Raw genomic sequence first — 22293 nt, 5'->3', positions numbered from 1 at the left:
TATTAACCAACATCCGCTTCAGTCTCTTGGAAACAAGGGCAGTTAAAAAGCTACAGGAAAGTGCAAATTATATGGCTTTTTGCTAGCATTAGTTTAGTTCGCATAGGAATGAAGTGTGTATGTGTATATTGTTGAATCAAGTGTCAGTTTAATCAACGTTTAAATTGTTATCATAATGACTTTAAAATGCATGCTGTTAACAAAATCATTATTGAATCATTTACAGTCTCTGTACAGGGAGATTTGAGATATAAAACTGTGACTCAGTAGATAATGTTGTCTCATTAAAATCAGATGATTTCCCATTGATTCAATACGTACAATATTTGGGAATAGCAATATGACAGTGAGCTGGCAATCCAGTTTTCTGATTAAAAACAAAAAAATCTGTGGCATAACCACAGTGGCATTTGCCTCCTGTGACGTCATGTGCACACCTTTTATTAGCAAAATAATGGTTTAGTTTAAAAAAAAAATAATAAAAATTAATAAAAGATTGTTTTGGTTTAAACTCTTAAAATTCGGTTTAAATTACCAGCCACTTTCCAATTGTGTTGTCTCTGTTTCTTTCATATATTTTGGATTTTTCTGACTGTTTCTGCAGGTTACATTGTTACTCCAGCAGGTCGTAAGAATAGGTTGTCTTTAAGAGTCATTGAATCATTAACTGAACCAATTCAATCAGAAACAAACTGCTGCTACATGCATCATTTGAATCTCATGCAGACCACAAAACCATGGGACAATCTAAGGCCCCGTTTACACTAGTGCGTTTTAGAAGGAAAACGATCCTCGTCTACACTGGCGTTTCCACTGCGTTTCAAAAACAATCTCCGTCTACACTACACAACCAAAAACGTATGTCACATGACCATTCATGCAGGTACAACCATAGATATGTATAGGTAGATGCCCTATTATTTAGATGGCAGACGGCCACATCTACGTGCTTGGAGCGGTCGAATGGGGACTCTACCTCTACATGGGTACAACAATGAGCATGATGTTATTGTTTATACGGTCGTCAAGGATACGCAGAGCGAATGTGGGCAGCAACGCCATCGTTTTCAAAAGTCTCCGTTTTGGTCCGTTTACACTGAAACGCAACCCCGGAGTTTTCAAACTAAAACGGGGTCTGCAGTGTTTTCAAAAGTCTCTGTTTTCGACCTCAAAAACGCCAGAGTAGTGTAAACGATAGGCGAAACCGTAGCAAAGGTTATGCGTTTTAAAACCAAAACGCACTAGTGTAGACGGGGCCTATAACGCTTGACATATTAAAAGATCAAATTAAATATACGCCATATGTTTATGCGTACTAAATAAAGCAAGCAGATGAGCCCTGAGCTAAATTGCACCTTAAGGTTTGTCTTTGTTATAGTGAGAATATGAGAAACACTTGGACACATTGTGTTCATATTGTCGGTTCATCTGCTTACCTATGCGTAGTATGTTTTATTAATAATGTGTATACTGAGATTGACCCTTCAATATCATTGTTGTAGGCCTGGTTTCACAGACAGGGCTTAGATTAAGCCAGGATTATAGGCCTCAAATTAAGTTCAAATAGTTAAAAATTTTTTTTTTTTTTTTGGTAATGTGCCTTAGAAAACATTATTTATGTGCATCTTGATACAAATCAGTAGCACTGACATATTTTAAGACAGCTCAGACATGCATTTTAGTCTGGGACTGGGTTTAAGCCTTGTCTGTGAAACCAGTCATTAATGTATTAAACCACATTAAGCTAAAATGCTTTTTTGTGTTCGTGTATATAATGATTACATTACATTTTAAGTGAAAAGCTTTCACATTTTGCATAAATCTTGTTGACCTATTTGTTGATATTGTTGATTATAGGCTTTTTTAATTGTGAAAATCTACTTTAGTTTCTCCAGCCGATCAATATAAATTTGCATCATGGAAAAGAGTATTGTTCTGAATGCAAGATCTCACTTGTGATCTTTTAAGCCACATTAGCCGCATTAGTGCTGTGGTGATTTCGCCACATAATGCGTATTGTAAGCACACAGCAGCCACCACTCATTACCTCATGGCTTTCTTTTGCATAAAAACTAATTTTTAGAGTTAATTGAGAAAAATAGACTGGACTACCTATAACAAAGTATTTCTAATTTCTCATAATTTGTTCCTCAACAGGTCAGGTGGTTTTCTCTCGAGAGAGCAGCCGTTCATTCACGGCGCACTGGATTCAAGTAACACTCGCCCCTGGCAGCTGAAGATGACGTTACTATGGAAACAGTTTTTGCTGCTATCAATCATGGAGTATCTTGCAGGTAAAATGAATTGGTAATTCCTTCCCTCTGTGGCTCTTGTGGTGTATTCACAACTATGTCTCTATCAACTTTAACTTAATCTTTTCGTAGGTAGACTGTGACGATGTTCTGAAGCTCAGAGTTAAAAAAGAGAAATCTGACTGTAGATATGTGACAAGTGCTCCCCAAAAAGCGTCCTCTTGTTCAGTGAAGCATTATGTATGTGGTCAACCTGGTTGTTGTTGTTGCAGCATTTGTTGCTATCAGCCCATATCTTGATTATGAGCGGAAGACAGTAATAGATCCTGACGCACAGAATCAGGCTTACAGGAACAGGACGTGTTTTGGATGTGGTGGAGGGGCTTTCAATTAAGCTGTGCAGTCATTTTGAAAATGAATTGTGTTGTGTAATAGAAGGTTTTGGAGGCTTCGATACAATGTGTCCTCCAAAGAAATTGAACTAGTATGTCACAGTTTATGGCTCCACTTCCTACAGATGTTATTTCTGTGAATAAGAATTCACTGAGAATATACAGCTCTTAAAGGGGTAGTGCACCTAAAAGTGATGCTTCTGTCATCATTTACTCACCCTTGTGTCGATCCAAATTTGTGACTTTCTTTCCCAAAAGCACAAAATAAGATATTTTGAATATTTTTACTGATTGCTCTTTTCAATGAATCCCTGCTGAGGCTTTCAAGCTTCAAACAGGATGCACCATAAAAGTGGTCTGTACAACATGTGTGCTATATTTCAGGTCTTCTGTAGTCATACGATAGCTTTGAGTGAGGAACAGATTTAAATTTGAGTCATTCTTCACCTCCTGTGAGCTGTTAACGGCTGTGACGGCATCATTTAGTATGTGAGCTGAACTCGAGGACCAGTTTGATTTGTGAATGAATCATTCAGATCAATCATTCATGGTTTTGTGAACTGAAAGAACCGATTCATAAAAAAAATAAAAATAAAAATTGATTTGTTTTATTAGGGGTGAAAATTGGATATATTATCATGATACCATCTAAAACAGATTATCTGGAAGAAGAAAAAAACTATATTTGATCAAAACATGCTGTGATCTGATTGTGATTTGATTTGATTTAGGGACCTGCAATTGATATATCGATAATACGAAATTACTTTAAAAATTCTCTGAAAATTGCAAATCCTGTATCCCAATTGAGACATCCATAACAAAAAAAAATACTCTTTAGTTTTAATTAATAGAAAAATTATTTAAAAAGAGATCATCAGTCATCTGATGACAGCTCATAATTGGCTTGTGCAATGAGATAAGCAATGACAAAAGTCAAAGTTTTAAAGTCTTTTGTGCTCTCTAAGAATTACACGCATATCCTATATATACTGTATATATATATATATATATATATATATATATATATATGTAAGCAATAAGGTACTCGAGGCCATGCTGTATCGTGAATAAATCACGGCTGAAGGGGTTGCAGGCACTCCGCGAACAATGCCCTTCAGCCATGATTTATTCACGATACAGCACGGCCTCGAGTACCTTATTGCTTTTATAAAAGGGTTACCACACAATAAAACAATATTGAAACCAAACATTTATGTATTGAAATTTTACTATTTTGAAGCAAGTTCGTTAAATGCTGTCCTTCCGCTTAAAAATAGTTCCTGACAGCAACAGTAAAAGGCAAGAGAATGTTCCGAACATGCCTCTCATCTAATGGAGCTTAAATAAAAACGGAATATGAGCTCTTATCATCCGCTGTCATTTATTTTTTTAACACCATATATGATATTTTCTCACACACATACATCTACTTATCACTCAGCATGAGAAAACGGTCTGTTTTCCGTTTTTTTTTGTTTTAAAACAGACCTATTCGCGGCACACTGCGAGTTTGCAAGCGTCAAATGCTGCAGTGTAAAATGATTGACATATAGACATACAGAATCATACCTGAAAAATAAAACTAATAAATACAGTAACATTCCCTCCTCACTTCGGAAACTGGGCTTTCGCACAGACACGCGCCGCACACACATCAACACATCTCCGCAAGTGTTTATTAGATGGGGAAGGGCGGGGTCTCAAAATTAGATGAAAGATGCAACATAAAGCCAGCAGGGATCACTCATACTTCATTAAATAAATAACAAACAGCTAATATTGCCAAATTACATAATACACGGAAAAGATTTAATGCTATATTATTGATTGTTTATGTTGCTAAGGGTGTTGCTCAGTGATACACAGAACCGTTGGGTGAAGCGGTCATAGCCGTGCTGTATCGTGAATAAAACACAGCTGCTGACCAATCAGAATCGAGGATTAGAACTGTAAACACACACACACACACATATGTAAGCTATAAGGTACTCGAGGCCGTGCATTATATATATTTATGCCATGGTCTGTCTGAATACTCGATTCTGATTGGCTGGCAGGTGTTGATTAAGTAAGGGATAATCAACGGCTAGCTGTGCATTAAACGATTTGAATGCACGACGTGGAGGCGAAGAACCACCCGACACGCAGCGGAGTGCATTCAAATCTTTTAATGCACAGCTAGCCGTTGATTATCCCATTTATGCCATGTTCATTTGCCAGCATTAACATATTAAAGATGTTAATAATATTTGCACTGCAATATTTGACCGGAAAGATAAAAATGACGGTTATTTTCGTCTGTATTACTGTTCAACTGTAACTGTATGTTACTATGGTTACCGTTAGGAAGCGCATTAATATAGAACATGATTAAACTGACCTGGAACTACCTGTGCAGTTCAATGAATTTAATCAACACCTGCCAGCCAATCAGAATCGAGTATTCAGACAGACCATGGCATAAATTCGTTTAACTTCGCGGAGGCAACCGCTGCGCGTCGGGTGGTTCTTCGCCTCCACGTAGTGCATTCAAATCGTTTAATGCACAGCTAGCAGTTGATATATATGATCCCTTACATATATATTGAAGCGAGTGTGTGTGTGTGTGTGTGTGTTTATGTGGTTTACGGGGACACAAATTTGTTCAATGACATGGGTATGACAGAGGTATTACAATTTGAAGGTGGTTTATGAGGACACTGCCTATGTCCCCGTAAATCAAAAGGCTTAAAAAACATACTAAATGGTGTTTTTGTTTTTAATCTAAAAATGCAGACAGTCTCCTGTAAGGGGTAGGTTTAGGTGTAGGGTTGGTGTAGGACAATAGCACATACAGTTTGTACAGTATAAAAACCATTACGCCTATGGAGAGTCCCCGTAAACCACATAAACCAACATGTGTGTGTGTGTGTGTGTGTGTGTGACCCTGGACCACAAAACCAGTCTTAAGTGTCAATTTTTTCGAAATTGAGATTTATACATCATCTGAAAGCTGAATAAATAAGCTGTCCATTGATGTATGGTTTGTTAGGATAGGATAATACTTGGCAGAGATACAACTATTTGAAAATCTGGAATCTGAGGGTGCAAAAAAATCTAAATATTGAGAAAATTGCCTTTAAATTTGTCTAAATGAAATTCTTAGCAATGCATATTACTAATCAAAAATGAAGTTTTGATATATTTACGGTAAGAAATTAAAAAAATATCTTCATGGAACATGATCTTTACTTAATATCCTAAAGATTTTTGGCATAAAAGAAAAATCAATAATTTTGACCCATACAATGTATTTTTGGCTATTGCTACAAATATACCCCAGAGACTTAAGACTGGTTTTGTGGTCCAGGGTCACACACACATATATATATATATATATGTATATACCATATTCAGCCTGCTCCTCAAACACAAGTTACTATTTTTTTTTTCTCTTTTTGAAGCTCAAAAGCTTCAGTCCATGTTTATTTCAATTGCCAACATATTCTTCAGAATTTCTTCTTTCGTCTTCTGTAGAAAAAAAAGAAAGTCATTGGACAGAATTGTCATTTTGAGTTGAACTGATCCTTTAAAAGTTACATATAACTGAATAGAGACGTATTTCAGTTAGTTGAGGAGAGGATCAAAAATAGAGACACTGTATTGTAAAGTATAACTTCAATGTGCACAATGTAAATGTCATATGAGAGTGCCTTAGTTCCCATTTTCTGAACAAATGTCACACTTAAATGTGAAGATTCCTGTGAATTTGCCGCTTTGATAGCATCATAAGCAGAAACTGAGTGATGCAAGCATAGCACTTGATTAGAGCCCACACACCTGGTGTGATCTCACCACATATGGTCCGCATTTCTGCACTCTTTATGCATGCATGTTACTGTGCAGCTTCTGTCATCTGCAGAATATTTACCCACAAACTTCTTTTTAAAAATTCTTAAAGGGATAGTTCACACAAAATGGAAAATCTGCCACCAGTTACTCACCCTTATGTTGATCTAAATCTGTATGACTTTCCACTTCAGAAAACAAAAGAAGATCATTTGAAGAATGTTGGTAAACAAAGTTTTCCCTCAATAAACTCCTAATTTGATGCTTATTAATAGTTATGAGGTAGCTGTTATGTTTAGGTATTGTGTCAGGTTAAAATATGCCTATAAGTATGAATAAACAGCCAATATGCCAGTAATATGCATGCTAATAAGCAACTACTTAATAGTGTTAATTGGACCTTAAAATAAAGTGTTACTAAAAATTCTACTTGGTATGGTTTTAAAGGCATAGTTCATCTGAACATGAAAATGCTGTCATCATTTGCTATGGAACATAAAAGACGATATTTCACAAAACATCACAGTGGCTTTTTATGCATACAATAGAAGTCAACCAAAACTCTTAGTTGATAGTGAATATGTGTTGCCTATTATAAAGTGTTATCGAATTTTCTTTTGTTAAGGCCAAATAAGCTGAAGTGTGTCATTTTTGTTTTTTACTAGAGTAAGCGTAACATAAATGAATTGCAAAAATTATTAATTGCAAACAGGTTTCTTTTCTTTTGCAATCATCTATTCTTCTCTATTGTGATGTATATCCAATGAAACAGCTTTTTGAATGAGATAAAAATGGGGCTTGATTTTGTCCATTGGGAATTGATTGGATCGTTGTCGTCCTCTTAATGGTGCACTTGTCATCAGAGAAGAGAAGAGGACAGGAAGTTTTTGATTAAATGTTATGAAAAAATGAAAAAAATAATAATGAATACCAAGATAAATCATTTATAATAGACCCTGTAATTTTCCATATCAATAAGAATAGTCAATCTTGAATTCATGGTGACTTTAAACCCATCAGCCTTTGGTTCGAACAAATTAGTCAGACATTATTCCCGCTACTAAACTAACACCATTGGCTGAGTCGGTGTCACCGTCTCCGGCTGCTTAGGATACTCAAACAAACAGATCAATAGTTTAATAGCGCCACAAAGCCGTAGCGTTTACATCTTTTGAAGGAATAAACCTACATATAATTGTCTCTCCTTAGTAAAAGAACAGGTGTAGTTCTGCTCTTTATTTGATGAACTATTCCATTAATATGAAAAGGTGTTTTAATATTGGAAAAATGACACACTTCAGGTTAAACTGTGCATTAAGATACAAATATGTAATTGCATTCTGTTTTTTGTTCTCAGAGTGTGTGGACTATAAGTCTTTCAATGGACCGAAATGGCGAATGGAGCCTAGTGATCTGACAGTGGGCTCACTGGAGGAAGAGGCTACACTGACCTGTGACGCAAAGGGCATTCCTTCCCCTCAGTACAGGTACGTTTGCATTGTCTGCTTCTATTTTTCTCACTCTTTAGTCTAGTGAGCTTCATAATGTCTTCACATTAGTTTTGTGTCAGTACTTTCTGCTTTTTAATGAAAAATACTAGTGCTGGAGCTGGGCAGCGATTAATCGCATCCAAAATAAAAGTTTTTGTGTACATAATATATGTGTGTGTGTACTTTGTATGTTTATTATGTATGTATAAATACACATGCATGTACATATTTCAGAAAAATATGTTGTATTTATATATTAAATGTATTTATAGATAATATAAATTATATGAATATAAACATATACGTGTAAATACATGTAAATATTTTCAAAATATATACCGTATGTGTGTGTCTTTATATATATATATACTGTACATAATGAATATACACAGTACACACACATATATTAATATAAACAAAAACTTTTATTTTGGATGCGATTAATCGCGATTAATCGATGCCCAGCACTAAAAAATACTTTTGTAATTGACTGTTATAATCATTTATAATGTATTTTAAGTGATTTTTTATGGAGCTTGTTGCATTATTATATTAGCTTCTCTGTGAAGAAATTACATAGATGCTGCTTTAGAATTTGGCCGAACGAAGGTATCTGTAAGAAAAAATAAATAAGTGCTGCCTACCATTTGGAACAGTCTTCGCATCTAAAGCGTGCTTGTAGCACCTTAATGCTGCCTATGTAGTTTTGGGACATTTGAATGATTCTGCAACACCAATCATGCATGATGTTGTTTATTCATGAAGTACTGTATGATATTATTAGAATTTAATGACCAAGATGTACAGAATTCACAACTTTCACTCCCTCGCAATGGTGAGAGGTACCCGTGACAACAAAATGATCTTTCTTTTGGGTATGTCTCAACAGTCCATTAATTTTTGCTGTATGTTCAGATTAGATATATGCCGGGGCGCAGTGTGTCACATTGTGACATCTGCATTATCTGATGGCAATGTTTAGTCAGGAATGTTCCTGTAATTTAATGGATTATGGATTTCACATCTCGAGGCTGTACCTTGAAGTGTCTTCCTGGGCTCCATCTCAACAGAAGAGCCATAAAACTGCAATTTGTATACCAGCTTCACGCTGGCAGGGCTCAATGAATGCATTGACACATGCACATCAATTAAACATGTTGTGCATGTTATGTGCCATGCATCAGTCAATTTAAACCAGGCTAGATCTCTCAAATGCAATGTGTACATCTTTTATTCAAAAGTGTGTTTTGAATACTGGGTTGAAACATGCTTACTGTTTGCAGTCTGTTTCAGAAGGTCTGAAAATAGCTGATCAGAAATGTTTTTTCGCTTAGAAAATTTCTTATGCCCTTCTCAACACTGACGGTGTTTTTGAGGTCACCAGGTTGCTGTACTTCTTCACTAGTAGGCATTACTGTCTCTTCAAACCAGACACGATGCAATAAGATTCCAGTGACAAGCAATTTTCTGTCCATACCAGACACGACACGGCTACAGGATGCAACAAAATCAATCACTAATCAGAGCCAGTAGGAAGAGCGTGTGGGTGGGCTCTCTGCAAGTGCACTGCTGTCTCACACTCGCAACAAAATGGAAGTAAATAATTAAATTAATAAAAATTCAAAACACACACAGTGACTGATACAATATTTCCTAAAATGTTCTTAATTTCATTTCAAGATATGTGGTAAATTATGATTTGTTACGTTCTTTATGGCTTTCCAATTAAAATTAAATGATTTTAATATTACATAAAATGCAATGAGCTGTCAGCCGTGATGTTGCAGAAATAGAAAGCATTCCAGAAACAGAATCTCCTGGTGCTTGTCACGTATATAGCCAACTTGGCTGATTAGGATTTTTATCACGTCTTGTGGCGTCAAGTGTCCAGTTAGGACTTTGTGTTAATAAAGTTGGTGGTCTGTGTAAAATCTCACAAATTAGATGTATTGTTGGTAAAAAAAAATGTAAAAAAAGAAGAAGAAAGAAAAAAGAAAAACAAGAAAGTAATTATTTTGGAATTAATCAGTTCATTTTACAGCTTAAATAATTATTGAAAACATTTCTTTCTTCAAGAAATTAGCATTTTTTTCTTTTCCTTTTATTCCTTTAAAGTACTAAATGGAACTGTTAAGGAAATGGAATCGTTAAATTCTTTACTATTCACATCCCGAATCTCACAGGAGATGGATCACATGATCTCCACTGTCTTTGCTCCTTTTCCTCACAATTAATTTGCATAAAGTGAAAGTTTTAGCATTGTTGAATTGCAGCCAATCACTTATGCCACCAGCAACTCTCATTGAAAATCATTGACCTCATCTCTTTTTCTCACTGCAGATTGCTGTGTATGACATATACAGTGATTTATTTGGACTTAGACCCTGTTTACACCTTGCATTAGGTTGTGTTTTTGTCGATCACAAGATGACAATTCTAAATACAGTTGTAAATGGGGTCTGAAACATTTTGCGCTTGTCCACATTTGACCGTTTCTAAAATGCATTTGACTGTATTGCTTTCATAAACATTAATGTGGTCAAATGCATTTGAACAGGCACAAAAGAGTGCTGCCTCTCTGCCTACTGGTCTAATTCTTAAACATTATGGGATGTGTTGTTGAAGCGTGCTAGCCAGACGGGATTTAAACTTTGCCAGCTGAAATCTTAAGTTTGATTTGAAATGTTAAAAGCCTATACGGGCTCATTGGAAATATGTGCCTCTACCTACATTACTTCAAAATAAAAAAAAACGCACCTATAAGTACGAATCACTGCAGTTTCCAGTTGAAATGAATCCTTTTTACACAAAGTATGATTTACAGGGCCAGAGTTTCAACTAAAAAAGCCTAAATTTCACACAATTCCTTGCACAATATTATGACTTCAAAACGATTTAAACATGCTGCGAGATTAGAAAACTGATACATTTATATCACTTTTGCTTTCATTAACACTATCGGGTAGGTTTAAAGTTGGGTTTGATGTAGGGTGTGTGTTATTTTCCAACATGATAGAGCATTAAACTTTTAGCGACACTCCCCGGACATTTGAATTCTGAACCGCCATAATACGTACCTGAAGCAACGTAATTAAGGTAAAACGCACACTGTAAAAAGTGATAAGTTGACTTAACTTAAAAAAATTGAGGAAACCTGTTGCCTTAAAATTTTTAAGTACAGTAAATAATAATTAAAAAAATAAGTTAAGTGAATTATCAAGTTCGCTTAACTTTTTTTTTTTTAAATTACCGTATTGTCCCAAATATAAGACGACCCTGATTATAAGATGATCTTCTAACATTATTACAACACACATTACATTACATATTTCATGGCACACTCGTTTTATGCGTTTTTGGCGCCACCTATTGTTGTGGGTGTGTTACTGACATGTCAAAGTCTAGACCCCGAATATAAGACGACCGCGTTTTTTATTTCCAAGAAAAAAACATCGTCTTATATTCGGGTCAATACGGTATTATTTACTTAATAATTTTAAGGCAACGGGTTTCCTCAATTGTTTTAAGCTAAGTCAACTTATCACTTTTTACAGCAATACATTCATGTACCAACGTAATAAAAACATGGCCACTGTCACGTATTGAATGCGCGTTTTAGCACCACTCACTAGATATTTCAATTTGAAACTGCTGCAAAACATAGGTACAAAATATCGGTGTTGCAGAAACATCTCCACAAGCGTGTATTTCCAATGAGCCTGGGTTACAAAAAGCACAATATTCTCTTACTATTCCTGATTACCCGGCATATCCGTATAATTTTCCGTTGTCTCCTTTTACATTCATAAGTAAATTGCGCAAGCTTATTTCACAATATTAGACTGAGAGATCTGAAAAGTCCCATATACACCCTCCCCGCCTCAAAGAAATCAGGAAAGTGGTCGAAAGTGGACAAAAGAGATGGATGAAAAAGCCAGGGGTAAATGGGAATTCTATGTCTACACGTGATCCAATCTACCAAAACGCATCTTGATACCAGGTGTAAACAGGAAGTTAGACAGACATTTTAAAGACACAAATCTGTAATCACCATCCAAAGCGGTTGCTGTGCTCATCTCAGTTAAGTAACAGATTTCCTCCCATGAAAGCGCATGGGTCATGTTTAGCCTTACTGTAGCCTTACTTTACAGACCTGTGCGTTCTTCATTTTCTTCTAATCATCTTTTTGCTCTTTCTCTTGCTGTGCCACACATCATGCAGAGCGGTGCCTGAGCCTTAACCTGCACACCTCTCTTGATGTGCAAATAGGGCTGAAGCGCTTCTTCTCTGGCTCCTTCCTGCTATTGAGCAGGGAAGCTGAGTTGTCAGCTCTCTAGAATAAATTGCCCGGCTACAACTGTGAGGTTCATAAAAACTGAAGGTAGATGCACTTTTAAATTACTCTTGCACTATCTCACCGGCCGGTTCTTGAACAGTGCAGCACTTGCTCCCCTAACTGTCAAAATATGATTTTTACCACCCAAGTTTCCTGACACCCAGGCAAAAAAATATTGACGAAGCAACTCCAAAGAATAAAGATTTGACAAACTTTATCAAATCCCAGTGCTTACTGGCAGCATGAGATATCAACGATGAATTGCCAAAAAGACTTGATTTAATCCGTATAAATTCTTCAGTGAAGTGTGATTGCAGACAAAAATATCTTTTGAAGTGAGTCAGTCTGCGGAGTTTAAATGAAGCGTGTGCTAAAATGATTTGTGCAAACGACAAGGTAATTACTTGAAAGAATACATCAAACCCCGAATTCAAAATATCCAGTCTTACAGAGTTATATTAGAAATCCCAAACTCCTGTCCTGCTGCAGCTTGCATGAGAAATGAGTTTCCTTAATAGATGCATCTTTCCTCGGTGAATACAAATACAGCTAAATGCTGCAATAAAGACCAAATGATGGTTTGACTTCAAGCATGGAGAACAAAAGTCCTTGTGCACCATTTTGGCAGACTTATTACATTTTGTGAATAATAGGGCTAGGTGATATAGCTTACTAAAATATATATTGCATAGTTTGGACAGCCTTCATGATGTATTTGGATTAGAGGAGCCATAATTTCAGCCAAACAGCATAGGTGTCATTTACTGTCAAAACATTTTTCACTTTTCACTCCATTTTGTGAAATGGCTTGTGGAATTAATGTTTCAAATAAAGAGGAAGCATCTTTAGTTGTTGAGCAGAATTTTTACATTTTTTGTTAGTGATTGTGATCATCTGCAATGGTGCTGGAATATTTTGCTGCGTGCTCCTTGTGGTTCGTTGGTGATAGAAAGTGACAACAATATTTTCACATATTGCTTATTTGTGACCACAAATTTGCAAAACTAGATACAAACAGAACTTCTGATATGGATCCACTGATGAACAGCTGCAAAGTCAGTTCATTAGGATGAATTCCAAATCCATACTTAAAGCTAAACCAAAAAGTCACAATTTATGTAGTAATTCTATATTATCTACTGTACTGTATGTCTGTTAAGGCAAGTTCAAGACAATAACTTTCAAGTTTTAATTATTCTAATTTCTGTGAGAATAGGGAAGTCCGCATCTGTTCTGTTTTGTATGTTTCCGTGTTTTCTAGTTTTGTCTCCTTGGTTACCATTGATTAGTTTACACTTGATGTTTATTTCTTTGATTAGTTTGGGTTGTATTTAAACCCCATGTTTTGTTCAGTTCTTGGTCCGTTCTCGTCGTTGCTTTGCTGGTTGTTCTGTTCCGTTTTTTGGAAGAAATTCTCCTAGAGTGTTTTGTTCCTTTATAATAAAAGTACTGGTAACACTTCAGTATAGGAGCCAGTTCTCACTTTTAACTAGTTGCTTATTAGCATGCATATTACTAGCATATTAGCTATTTATTAGTACTTATAAAGCACATATTCGGCGTGACAGTATTCTACAACCCTAATCCTACCCAATACCTAAACTTAACAACTAACCCTAACCCTTACTAACTATTAATGAACAGTAATTAGGAGTTTATTGAGACAAACGCTGTAGTTAATAGTTAATTAATAGTGAGAACTGGACCTTAAAATAAAGTGTGAGCAAAGTACTGCTGGACTTAAATCCAGCTTTTTTATTTAATCTGTTGCAACCACAGCATGGCAACATCATAGCAATTCATAGATAATATCTTAAAAATATCTTTCGGAACCATTGAATAATAATAAAAAAATAACATTGATAGCCAATCAGAATCATCCTGACTTTCAAGCATTTAATGCTACAGACAACATACCTGCAGCATGCGTTTATATTAAATACAAACTTATCATCCATTAGTGTGGACGCTAATATAGTTATTGTTAAGACGGTATGATTATATAAATTGTGACAATGATATAAAGTCTTTATCTCTGTCTATCTCTGTCAAGCCTCTAGCAAAGTGTTGACTTGCTTAAAGTGACAGCACCCTAATATATCTGTTGCCACCATTGTCATTAATGTTAATCAAACAACAAAACAGAAAATCGCTCACTGCTCTTGACTGAATCATTTTTTTGCTTTATTAAGAATTGTTAAATTTTATACAGTGTAAACTATGCAGTGTTTTATTTTTACATTTGATTTTCAATTTCTGTAATATTTCTTATGTTAAACCTTCTGTACCTGAAAAACCTATTATCTTTGTTCTATTATATTTGTCCTATTGTCTGTAATTTACTACTTTGTTCTCATTTTTAATAACAAAAATAAAATTACGAATAACTTTTTTTTGATTATATATATCGTTATTAGGGGTCGGCACGGTACACAGATGTCACGGTTCGGTACGTACCTCGGTTCGGGGGTCACGGTTCGATACGATTTCGGTACAACAGGAAACAAAAACGAATCTACTATGCTCGGTATTTTTTCATTTATTTTGAACAGACAGTAGTACAAATTACTATTTTTTTCCACCTAGATGTGAAAATACTAAATATTATTACATTATGTTATATATATAAAATCTGCAGTACATATATATATATATATATACATACAAGGAATAAATTCTTGAAATATATTTGATTTAGTTTACAGATAAACATAGCCTATATATGCTGAGTTTCTGTTCATTTTTGTGACACGCTTAATTTGTTCACAGAAAGGAAACTTAAATGGCAGAAAGCAACATCCTATTTGTTTTCTCTTTTGTTTTCATTGTGAGTGTACACAAATAAAAGCAGACCTTTATACAGTGATGCATTATTAATAAGACAATAAGTGTTTAAAGTTGATTCTGCTGGTATAAGGAAACAGTTGAAGTGATCGCGCCTCTGTGTCACCGCTGGAACGCGACTGAAGTACAAAGCCTATCATGTACATAATAAATAATAGTTTTGCATTCAGATACGTTACATCGCAAATATGGAAATATTACGGAATATTTGGATTTGTGCCGAATGACAGAGGTAGGATACACGAGCACAAAGCTCCATTTCGCAAACAGTTGAGTGCGCAAGCCTTTAAAGTATACTCCGTTGTTAGTGAGAGATGCGTTCAGAATCAGCACATGGTCACTGTCTAGGGGGCTTTGTTTTCAAGTGCGCAACTCATGGCATTCACTGTTCTTCTGCTGGCGGTTATCAAACAGCGTTGCATTACTGTGGGCGCCCCCTTCTGGATTGGGGGTGAATTGCCTTTATTCGTTGTAAGGGCTCATGCACCGAACCGAGATGTCCGTACCGTGATGGTTCGGTACGAATACATGTATCGTGCCACCCCTAATCCTTAATGCAAAATACATTTATCTTATCGTGAAATTAGATTTTGGTCATATCGGCCTATCATTACAGTTATTTTTATTGGTGAGAATGGTCTTAACACCAAGTCTACACTGGCCGCTCTGCGCTGCAACAGCTAAAGTCTGTCTACGCTTGACGCGACAAAGCGACCGTTAAAAATAATTTGAACTTTGTGTCAGTACGTCATAAATAGAATGTGGCATTAGTTTACTGTCGGAGATTTGTCGTGTCATGCCGCTCCGCATCCAGTGTAGACAGCATCGCTGATTATAATGGGTTCTATTGTATTTTGTCGTGCTGCGCCGCTCGTGTGTGATTTTTAGTCTGATTTTACCAAAATTGAACAATTTGAGTTGGACTAAATTGTTCACATGAATTTTAAAAAGACAAATTGTTTTAGTTGGACTGAAATCTAATGAAAGAGTATGTAGAAAAGTGATGTAATCAATTTAAAAAAAATTTAATTTCTGTTATATGTGTTAATATAACACTATAAGATACAGCAGTATGAACAACATACATTTTACTAGAATATTTAATAGGGCTATAGGAAAAAAAAACACTTATCTGAACATTTTTTGGTGATGAATAATAAAAAAAAAATGTTGAATCAGTGTTTTAAATTGTTTAAATCAGAAAGTGTATTAAAACATCTGTCTGAAAACTCTCCCACTCGCAAATCGCAAAAATTAGCCCAGTCAAACTGCTTAGTTTAAAAGCATTCAATTGCAATAGCATTAAGTTGCAAAACAAATGCAGTTCATTTTTATGTGTTCTTGTTTTGGTTTTTCTTAGAAACCGTTTTGAAGCATTGAGAGTGTCTGGCCTGCATTGCTGGCCCATGAGTGTGTGTGTATGTGTGTGTGTTTTGTGGAAGCAGAGATTGCTCCCCTGGAACATACGCTGGCTGCCACAGCCAGAGACTGGTCTCAAGGGCGGTTCACAGGTGTTGAAGGTCTGAGCACCATGAGTAGAGCAGAGAGATGAGCAGATGAGCCTGGTGCTTTGGATCCCACACCAGCAGTCATATCAATGATGCCGCCCCCCCTCATACAAAATTGATATGAACAGCAGGGTCGACTCCAGTTCAGCCTTAGCCACACTGGAGACTCGGCACTTTCCAGAAAAGCCCTGAGGCGAACGTAACCCCAGTTCACAGCTCCCTTCACTCGATCTCCGTTTTCTCCTGCTATCGCAGCCTGCGCAGATGTGTCACCTTTGCCGCTGTGTGTCAAATGCCCTTGATCGGGCCTCACTTGCCTCGCAACTATTTTTACCCAACAGAAAACCACTTATTGACGTCGAACGGCTCTTATTTGCATTGCTCGCGAAAGACCTCACATTAGAAGCAGCTGATGATTTGAGCGGAGCGAGAAAGCTATTACATTCTGAGATGTCAAGAGCGTTTTGTTCTTGGCCCTTACCCTGATCCCTGCTATGTTCATGACATATACAGCTGCTCTCAGAGATAAACATGCTGAAAAGAAAAGATAATAAATATACATGGGTGAAAATGGTAAGAAGCTGTGACTGGAACCAATGCATTGAGTCAAGTGATATTCCATCATATTTATTCATTTATAGATGTATGGTTAACCTGTTGTGCCATTCACTAAAGGCACACTTGACAGCTGATGGGCATTCTTAAGAATAAATTTGTGAATTTCACAGCGTGGGTGGAGAAAACATGGCCTTCCTTGTCAGTAAACTGTGCTTTTTATTCCCATGGAGAAAAAAAAAAAAAAAACAGTTTGGAAGACAAAACAAATTTGTGAAGGGGAAAAAGCTTGATTTATAAAAATATGAACTACATGTACAATTAGCATTTTCATCTGAATGTTAGTTGTTGTTAGGTTTTTTTCTGCCTCAGTATGGAAGTGAAGTTGAGAAATAATGGAAATATGCAATACTGTTTTCATGCATGTGGAATATGAATTATTAAATTAAAACCATTATTGAATTTCTTTATTATTATTATATTAATATTTTTATATTGTTGTTGTTGTTGTTTTAATTTGTATTATATTTGTATTGTATTATATAATATTTATTATTATTATTATTATTATTATATACTTACATTATTTGCATAATTAAAAAAAATAAAATAATTGTACATATATATATATATATATATATATATATATATATATATATATATATATATATATATATATATATATATATATATACAGTCACACTTTATTTTATGGTCAACTTTTGTCTCAATAAACTCCTAATTTGCTGCTTATTAATAATTAGTGAGGTATTTATTAAGTTTAGGTATGAGGTAGGATAGAGGGATCTAAAATATGGTCATACATAATAAAGCAATATGTGCTTTATAAGTACGAATAAACAGCCAATATGCTAGTAAAATGCATGCAAGTTAATAGTGAGAATTGGTAAAGTGTTAAGGTCTTTGCACACTGAGTCCGAAATTTTTGCACGTTAAAAAATAAATACAACCTCATGTCAATCACGTTTACACACTGCTTTCAAAACTTTCCTCCGTCATAAAAAAACGTTGCAAGCATTTTGATAGGAAAGGATGACGAATATGCACACAAAAAATTCCGGTTTTTATTGTGTGCAAGGACCTTTAGCAAAAATCCTTATGCTTAATCCTTGTCTGGTAAATCGCGAACAACTGGAAAAGTCTTAGAGCCTTTGTATATTGTTGTGGACAATAGGGGGCCTTGATCACGGCTCTATAAGATTGTTTTTGTATTTACACCTCCATTAGCTTATTTGCATCCACTGCTCACGCTAGTAAATTAGCACACAGCATCTGTTCCTGGGGTGTGCAGACACACAGTTGAACTATGGGAGTTCAACCCAGCTGACGCCCTGTCAGAGTGAATGACTAGTGAGGCCTCAGGATCCTTAAATGATCTTGCGCCCTTTGAAAATCTGTCCACATTAGCGGGCTTGCCCCTGAATTGCATGCTAGTAGTTAAGGCCTCAGGTGGGCTCGGGTCTTGGGTCTTAATGATAGGCGTAGATGAGGTGTGAGAAAGTGGAATTGATGAGACTCTCCGGTGCTAATCATCGCACAATGAAAAGGACAGCAAAAAGAGCTGCTGGAAATCTTTAAGCATAAAAACTCAACATAAATTGCCATTTGAAAATGATTTTACCTGCATAATATGATCCATTTCCAAGTGAAACAGGACGTTCAATGAGAAAAATGTAGCTTTTCTTCACAACATATTTCATAGGCGAGCAGACTGTTCGGGTTTTGAAATATTTCTTATTGAAATGAATCAGAGATGAAGTGTAATACCAATCTGAATCCGCTTTGTAATGATTCATTGATATTCCACATGACATTTGTACATCCAAAACTAAATCAATTTTAAAGGTTGTCACGAAAAATCACTCAAAATCAGCAGTTATCACAACACATTGAGCTGTGTGCACTATCATCTGTCTGTTTGTGTGTCTGTAGGTGGTCTCTGAACGGCACATTGATTAATCTCAGTACCGATTCCCGTCGGCGGCTATCTGGGGGAAATATGGTCATTAGGAGTCTGGACCGAGCCCAGGATGGAGGAATATACCAGTGCACTGCCTTCAACCCACAGGGAGCAATTCTTAGCAGAAGAGCGAGCCTCCAGTTTGCATGTGAGTCATCGACTGTGCGTTAGCATGCTATATTAGCACCTCAGCCGCTCAATGCAGGGTGACAGGTGTTAGAGTGGATGCTGCCAATATTGCACTAGCTTAAAGAAGAGAGAAAATGAGTTATCAACACCTTAATGCAATTAATGCAAATATAGCTCCTACAAGAAAATACAGTGAAAACAAATGGTTACATTACATTTATATTTACATTTAGTCATTTAGCAGATGCTTTTATCCAAAGCGACTTACAAATGAGGACAACAGAAACAATCAAAACCAACAAAAGAGCAACAATATGCAAGCGCTATGACAAGTCTCGGTTAGCCTAACGCAGTACACGTAACATTGTTATATGTATTATACCTATGACTCAAGCACACATTTAATTTAGTCTTTCCATTGAAATATAGAAAATATAAGTGAATTTGATTGATTTATTTTATTTTATTCTTTTTTAAATTATATAGTTGAACATAATACAGCATTTGCTATCAACCCACAGCCTTAAAGGGCACCTATAACGCCCCTTTTTACAAGATGTAATATTGGTCTTTGGTGTCCCCAGAATGTGTCTGTGAAGTTTCAGCCCAAAATACCCAACAGATAATTTATTATAACAGCTGGAAAATTTCATTTTTGGGGTGTGTCTAAAAAAGAGCTGATTTGGAGTGTATCGCTTTAAATGCAACCGAGCTGCATATTTCCGCCCTGTCTCCAGAAGAGGGCATCGCGTATACGTCTCTTTGCATTGCATATCTACAGCAATAAACAGCCGGTAGAAGCAACATAACTGAGAGCGAGAGAACCAGTGTTTAGTCGTACATATGGGAAGCCAAATGCACTGAAAGTGGGACAAAACAGCGCGATGTTAAGAGCTCGCGCCGCGCTGACCTGTCATCGGCGCGGATCAATGGAGCGAGCTGCTCGACCGCGCTACCGAATGAATCTCGCACTACGAACAGCGCAAACTAATCTCACATGTGCGGCGCTGATCAGTTAAAAATGCTTAATGTACGCACACAAATACAGTTAAAATGCTAAGCACTATAACGACATTTAGGTAGATTTTGAGGCACATTACCTTGAAAAATTAAAGTAATCCACAGCGTCCTCAGCAGCTCAGATATTGGGAGAAAATGAAGACTCTTATGTTCAGTCTTACATCCAAACACAGAGCCTTGTAAGACACTGTTGACGTTACAGCTAATGGAGGACAGCTTACAACCATTGAGGGCAGAAACTATGGCAAAGTATGTCAATCAACCCCCGTGGCCCAGCCCTACGCAATGTGACGTCACACTGTGTGAGAATCAAAATGGCAGGCCTAGTGAGAGTGAGGAGTGGGTGGATTATCATTATAGGGTGGTTGTGTTCACACACTGCCAACACACATTTATGTACAAAGACCATGTAAAAGTGGATTTTGCATAATAGGTGCCCTTTAAAGTTACATTTTTGGCTCTTCATAGTAAAATATTTTGGCACCTCTGATATAGACACTGAAGCATACATTATCAAAGGGATAGTTCACCCAGAAATGAAAATTCTGTCATTAATTACTCACCATCATGTCGTTCCAAACCCGTAAGACCTTCGTTCATCTTCGGAACACAAATTAAGATATTTTTGATAAAATCCGAGAGCTTTCTGACCCACGATGGACAGCAAGGGTTCTACCACGTTCAAGGTCCAGAAAGGTACCAAGAACACCGACAAAATAGTCCATATGACATCAGTGGTTCAACCGTAATTTTATGAAGCTACGAGAATACTTTTTGTTGCACAAAAAAATTAAATAATGACTTTATTCAACAATTCTTCTACCTTTCTGGGCCTTGAATGTGGTAGTTGATTTAATCAGTTTAATCAGTTGATTTAATTGCATTTAATTAATGGCAGTAATTAAATATGTTAAATTCCATAACATTTAGTTAACACATTTAACCAATTTGACTTAAAAAGAAAAGAAACCTGTGCATGTGTGTGTATATATACTGTGTAGCATAGCCTATATAAAATTCTCACTGTACATTTACCTGCCACTAAGGTTTTGTTTTTCTGCCCTTCATAGTAAAACATTTGGGCACCTCTGGTATATATACTAAAAATGCGCATTTATTAACGTATTGAATTGTATATGTGTATGAATGACTTTAGAAATTTACTAATGTTTACAAAGATTCATAAAATATTGAGTCTGTCAGTTCATTTTATTGCATGTAATTAATGACAATTAAATATTTTCAATTCCATTACATTGATTTAACTAATTTGAAAGAAATATTTACAAGTAATATTATTTTGAGACTAAAATTATTGTCACTGTACATTTATCTATTATTTTATTTTTTACTTTTATTTAAATTTATACGTTTATAAAGTGCTTACATAAATACTTTTACGTTTAGTGCTCTTTCTGTCCAAAAATGTCCATATACTAGGGCTGTCAATCGATTAAAATATTTAATCGTGATTAATCGCATGATTGTCATGAGTTAACTCGTGATTAATCGCAACTTAATCGCACATTTTTATTTGTTCTAAATGTACCTTAAATTAATACTTTTCACGTTTTTAATACTCTAATCAACATGGGCATGGATAAATATGGCTGCTTTATGCAAATATACTGTATGTTTATTATTAGTGAAACCATAGTCAACAGAGCATGAAGACTAGTCATGTTTCAAAGGTCATAGATGTTTTTCAAAAAACTTGTTCATGTCTATTAGACACATGAAAAAAGAAATTCCAGGTTCCCATTACTTCTCTTTCTTTGCACTGAGCAATTTACTGACACAAACCTGTTTACATTTTTGCATGACAGGGCAGCTCACTTCTTCTGAATATGCAAAATGTACATTTATTATTTATTATTACATTTGTTTGCCTCTCTGTGCCCACATACTGTATTTTGATGCAGCTAAATTCTCAATAAAACTGTTCATTGATATAT

General features: G+C 35.8%; 1 protein-coding gene across 4 annotated transcripts in view; it reads left to right on the top strand.

The window, feature by feature from the left end:
- Window positions 1–22293, top strand: part of cntn3a.2 (contactin 3a, tandem duplicate 2) — an 80144-nt gene that overhangs the window by 12518 nt on the left and 45333 nt on the right. For 3 of the 4 annotated variants that reach the window (XR_009268917.1, XM_058764258.1, XM_058764259.1), the window contains exons 2-4: window positions 2158–2294; window positions 7833–7962; window positions 19162–19337. Coding sequence is in view for 2 of the 4 variants with exons in the window: in XM_058764258.1 (XP_058620241.1) it covers window positions 2158–2294; window positions 7833–7962; window positions 19162–19337 (443 nt within the window). In the remaining 2 variants the exon portion in view is untranslated. Of the gene's footprint in view, window positions 1–2157; window positions 2295–7832; window positions 7963–19161; window positions 19338–22293 lie in introns of those variants that run through there. The other variant, XM_058764260.1, reaches the window with a different exon arrangement.

The sequence above is a fragment of the Onychostoma macrolepis genome, chromosome 23 (genome assembly GCF_012432095.1).
Source record: "Onychostoma macrolepis isolate SWU-2019 chromosome 23, ASM1243209v1, whole genome shotgun sequence".
Taxonomy (NCBI): domain Eukaryota; kingdom Metazoa; phylum Chordata; class Actinopteri; order Cypriniformes; family Cyprinidae; genus Onychostoma; species Onychostoma macrolepis.
Note: the sequence above shows the minus strand (reverse complement) of the source record. Positions and strands in the feature narration are given on the sequence as shown.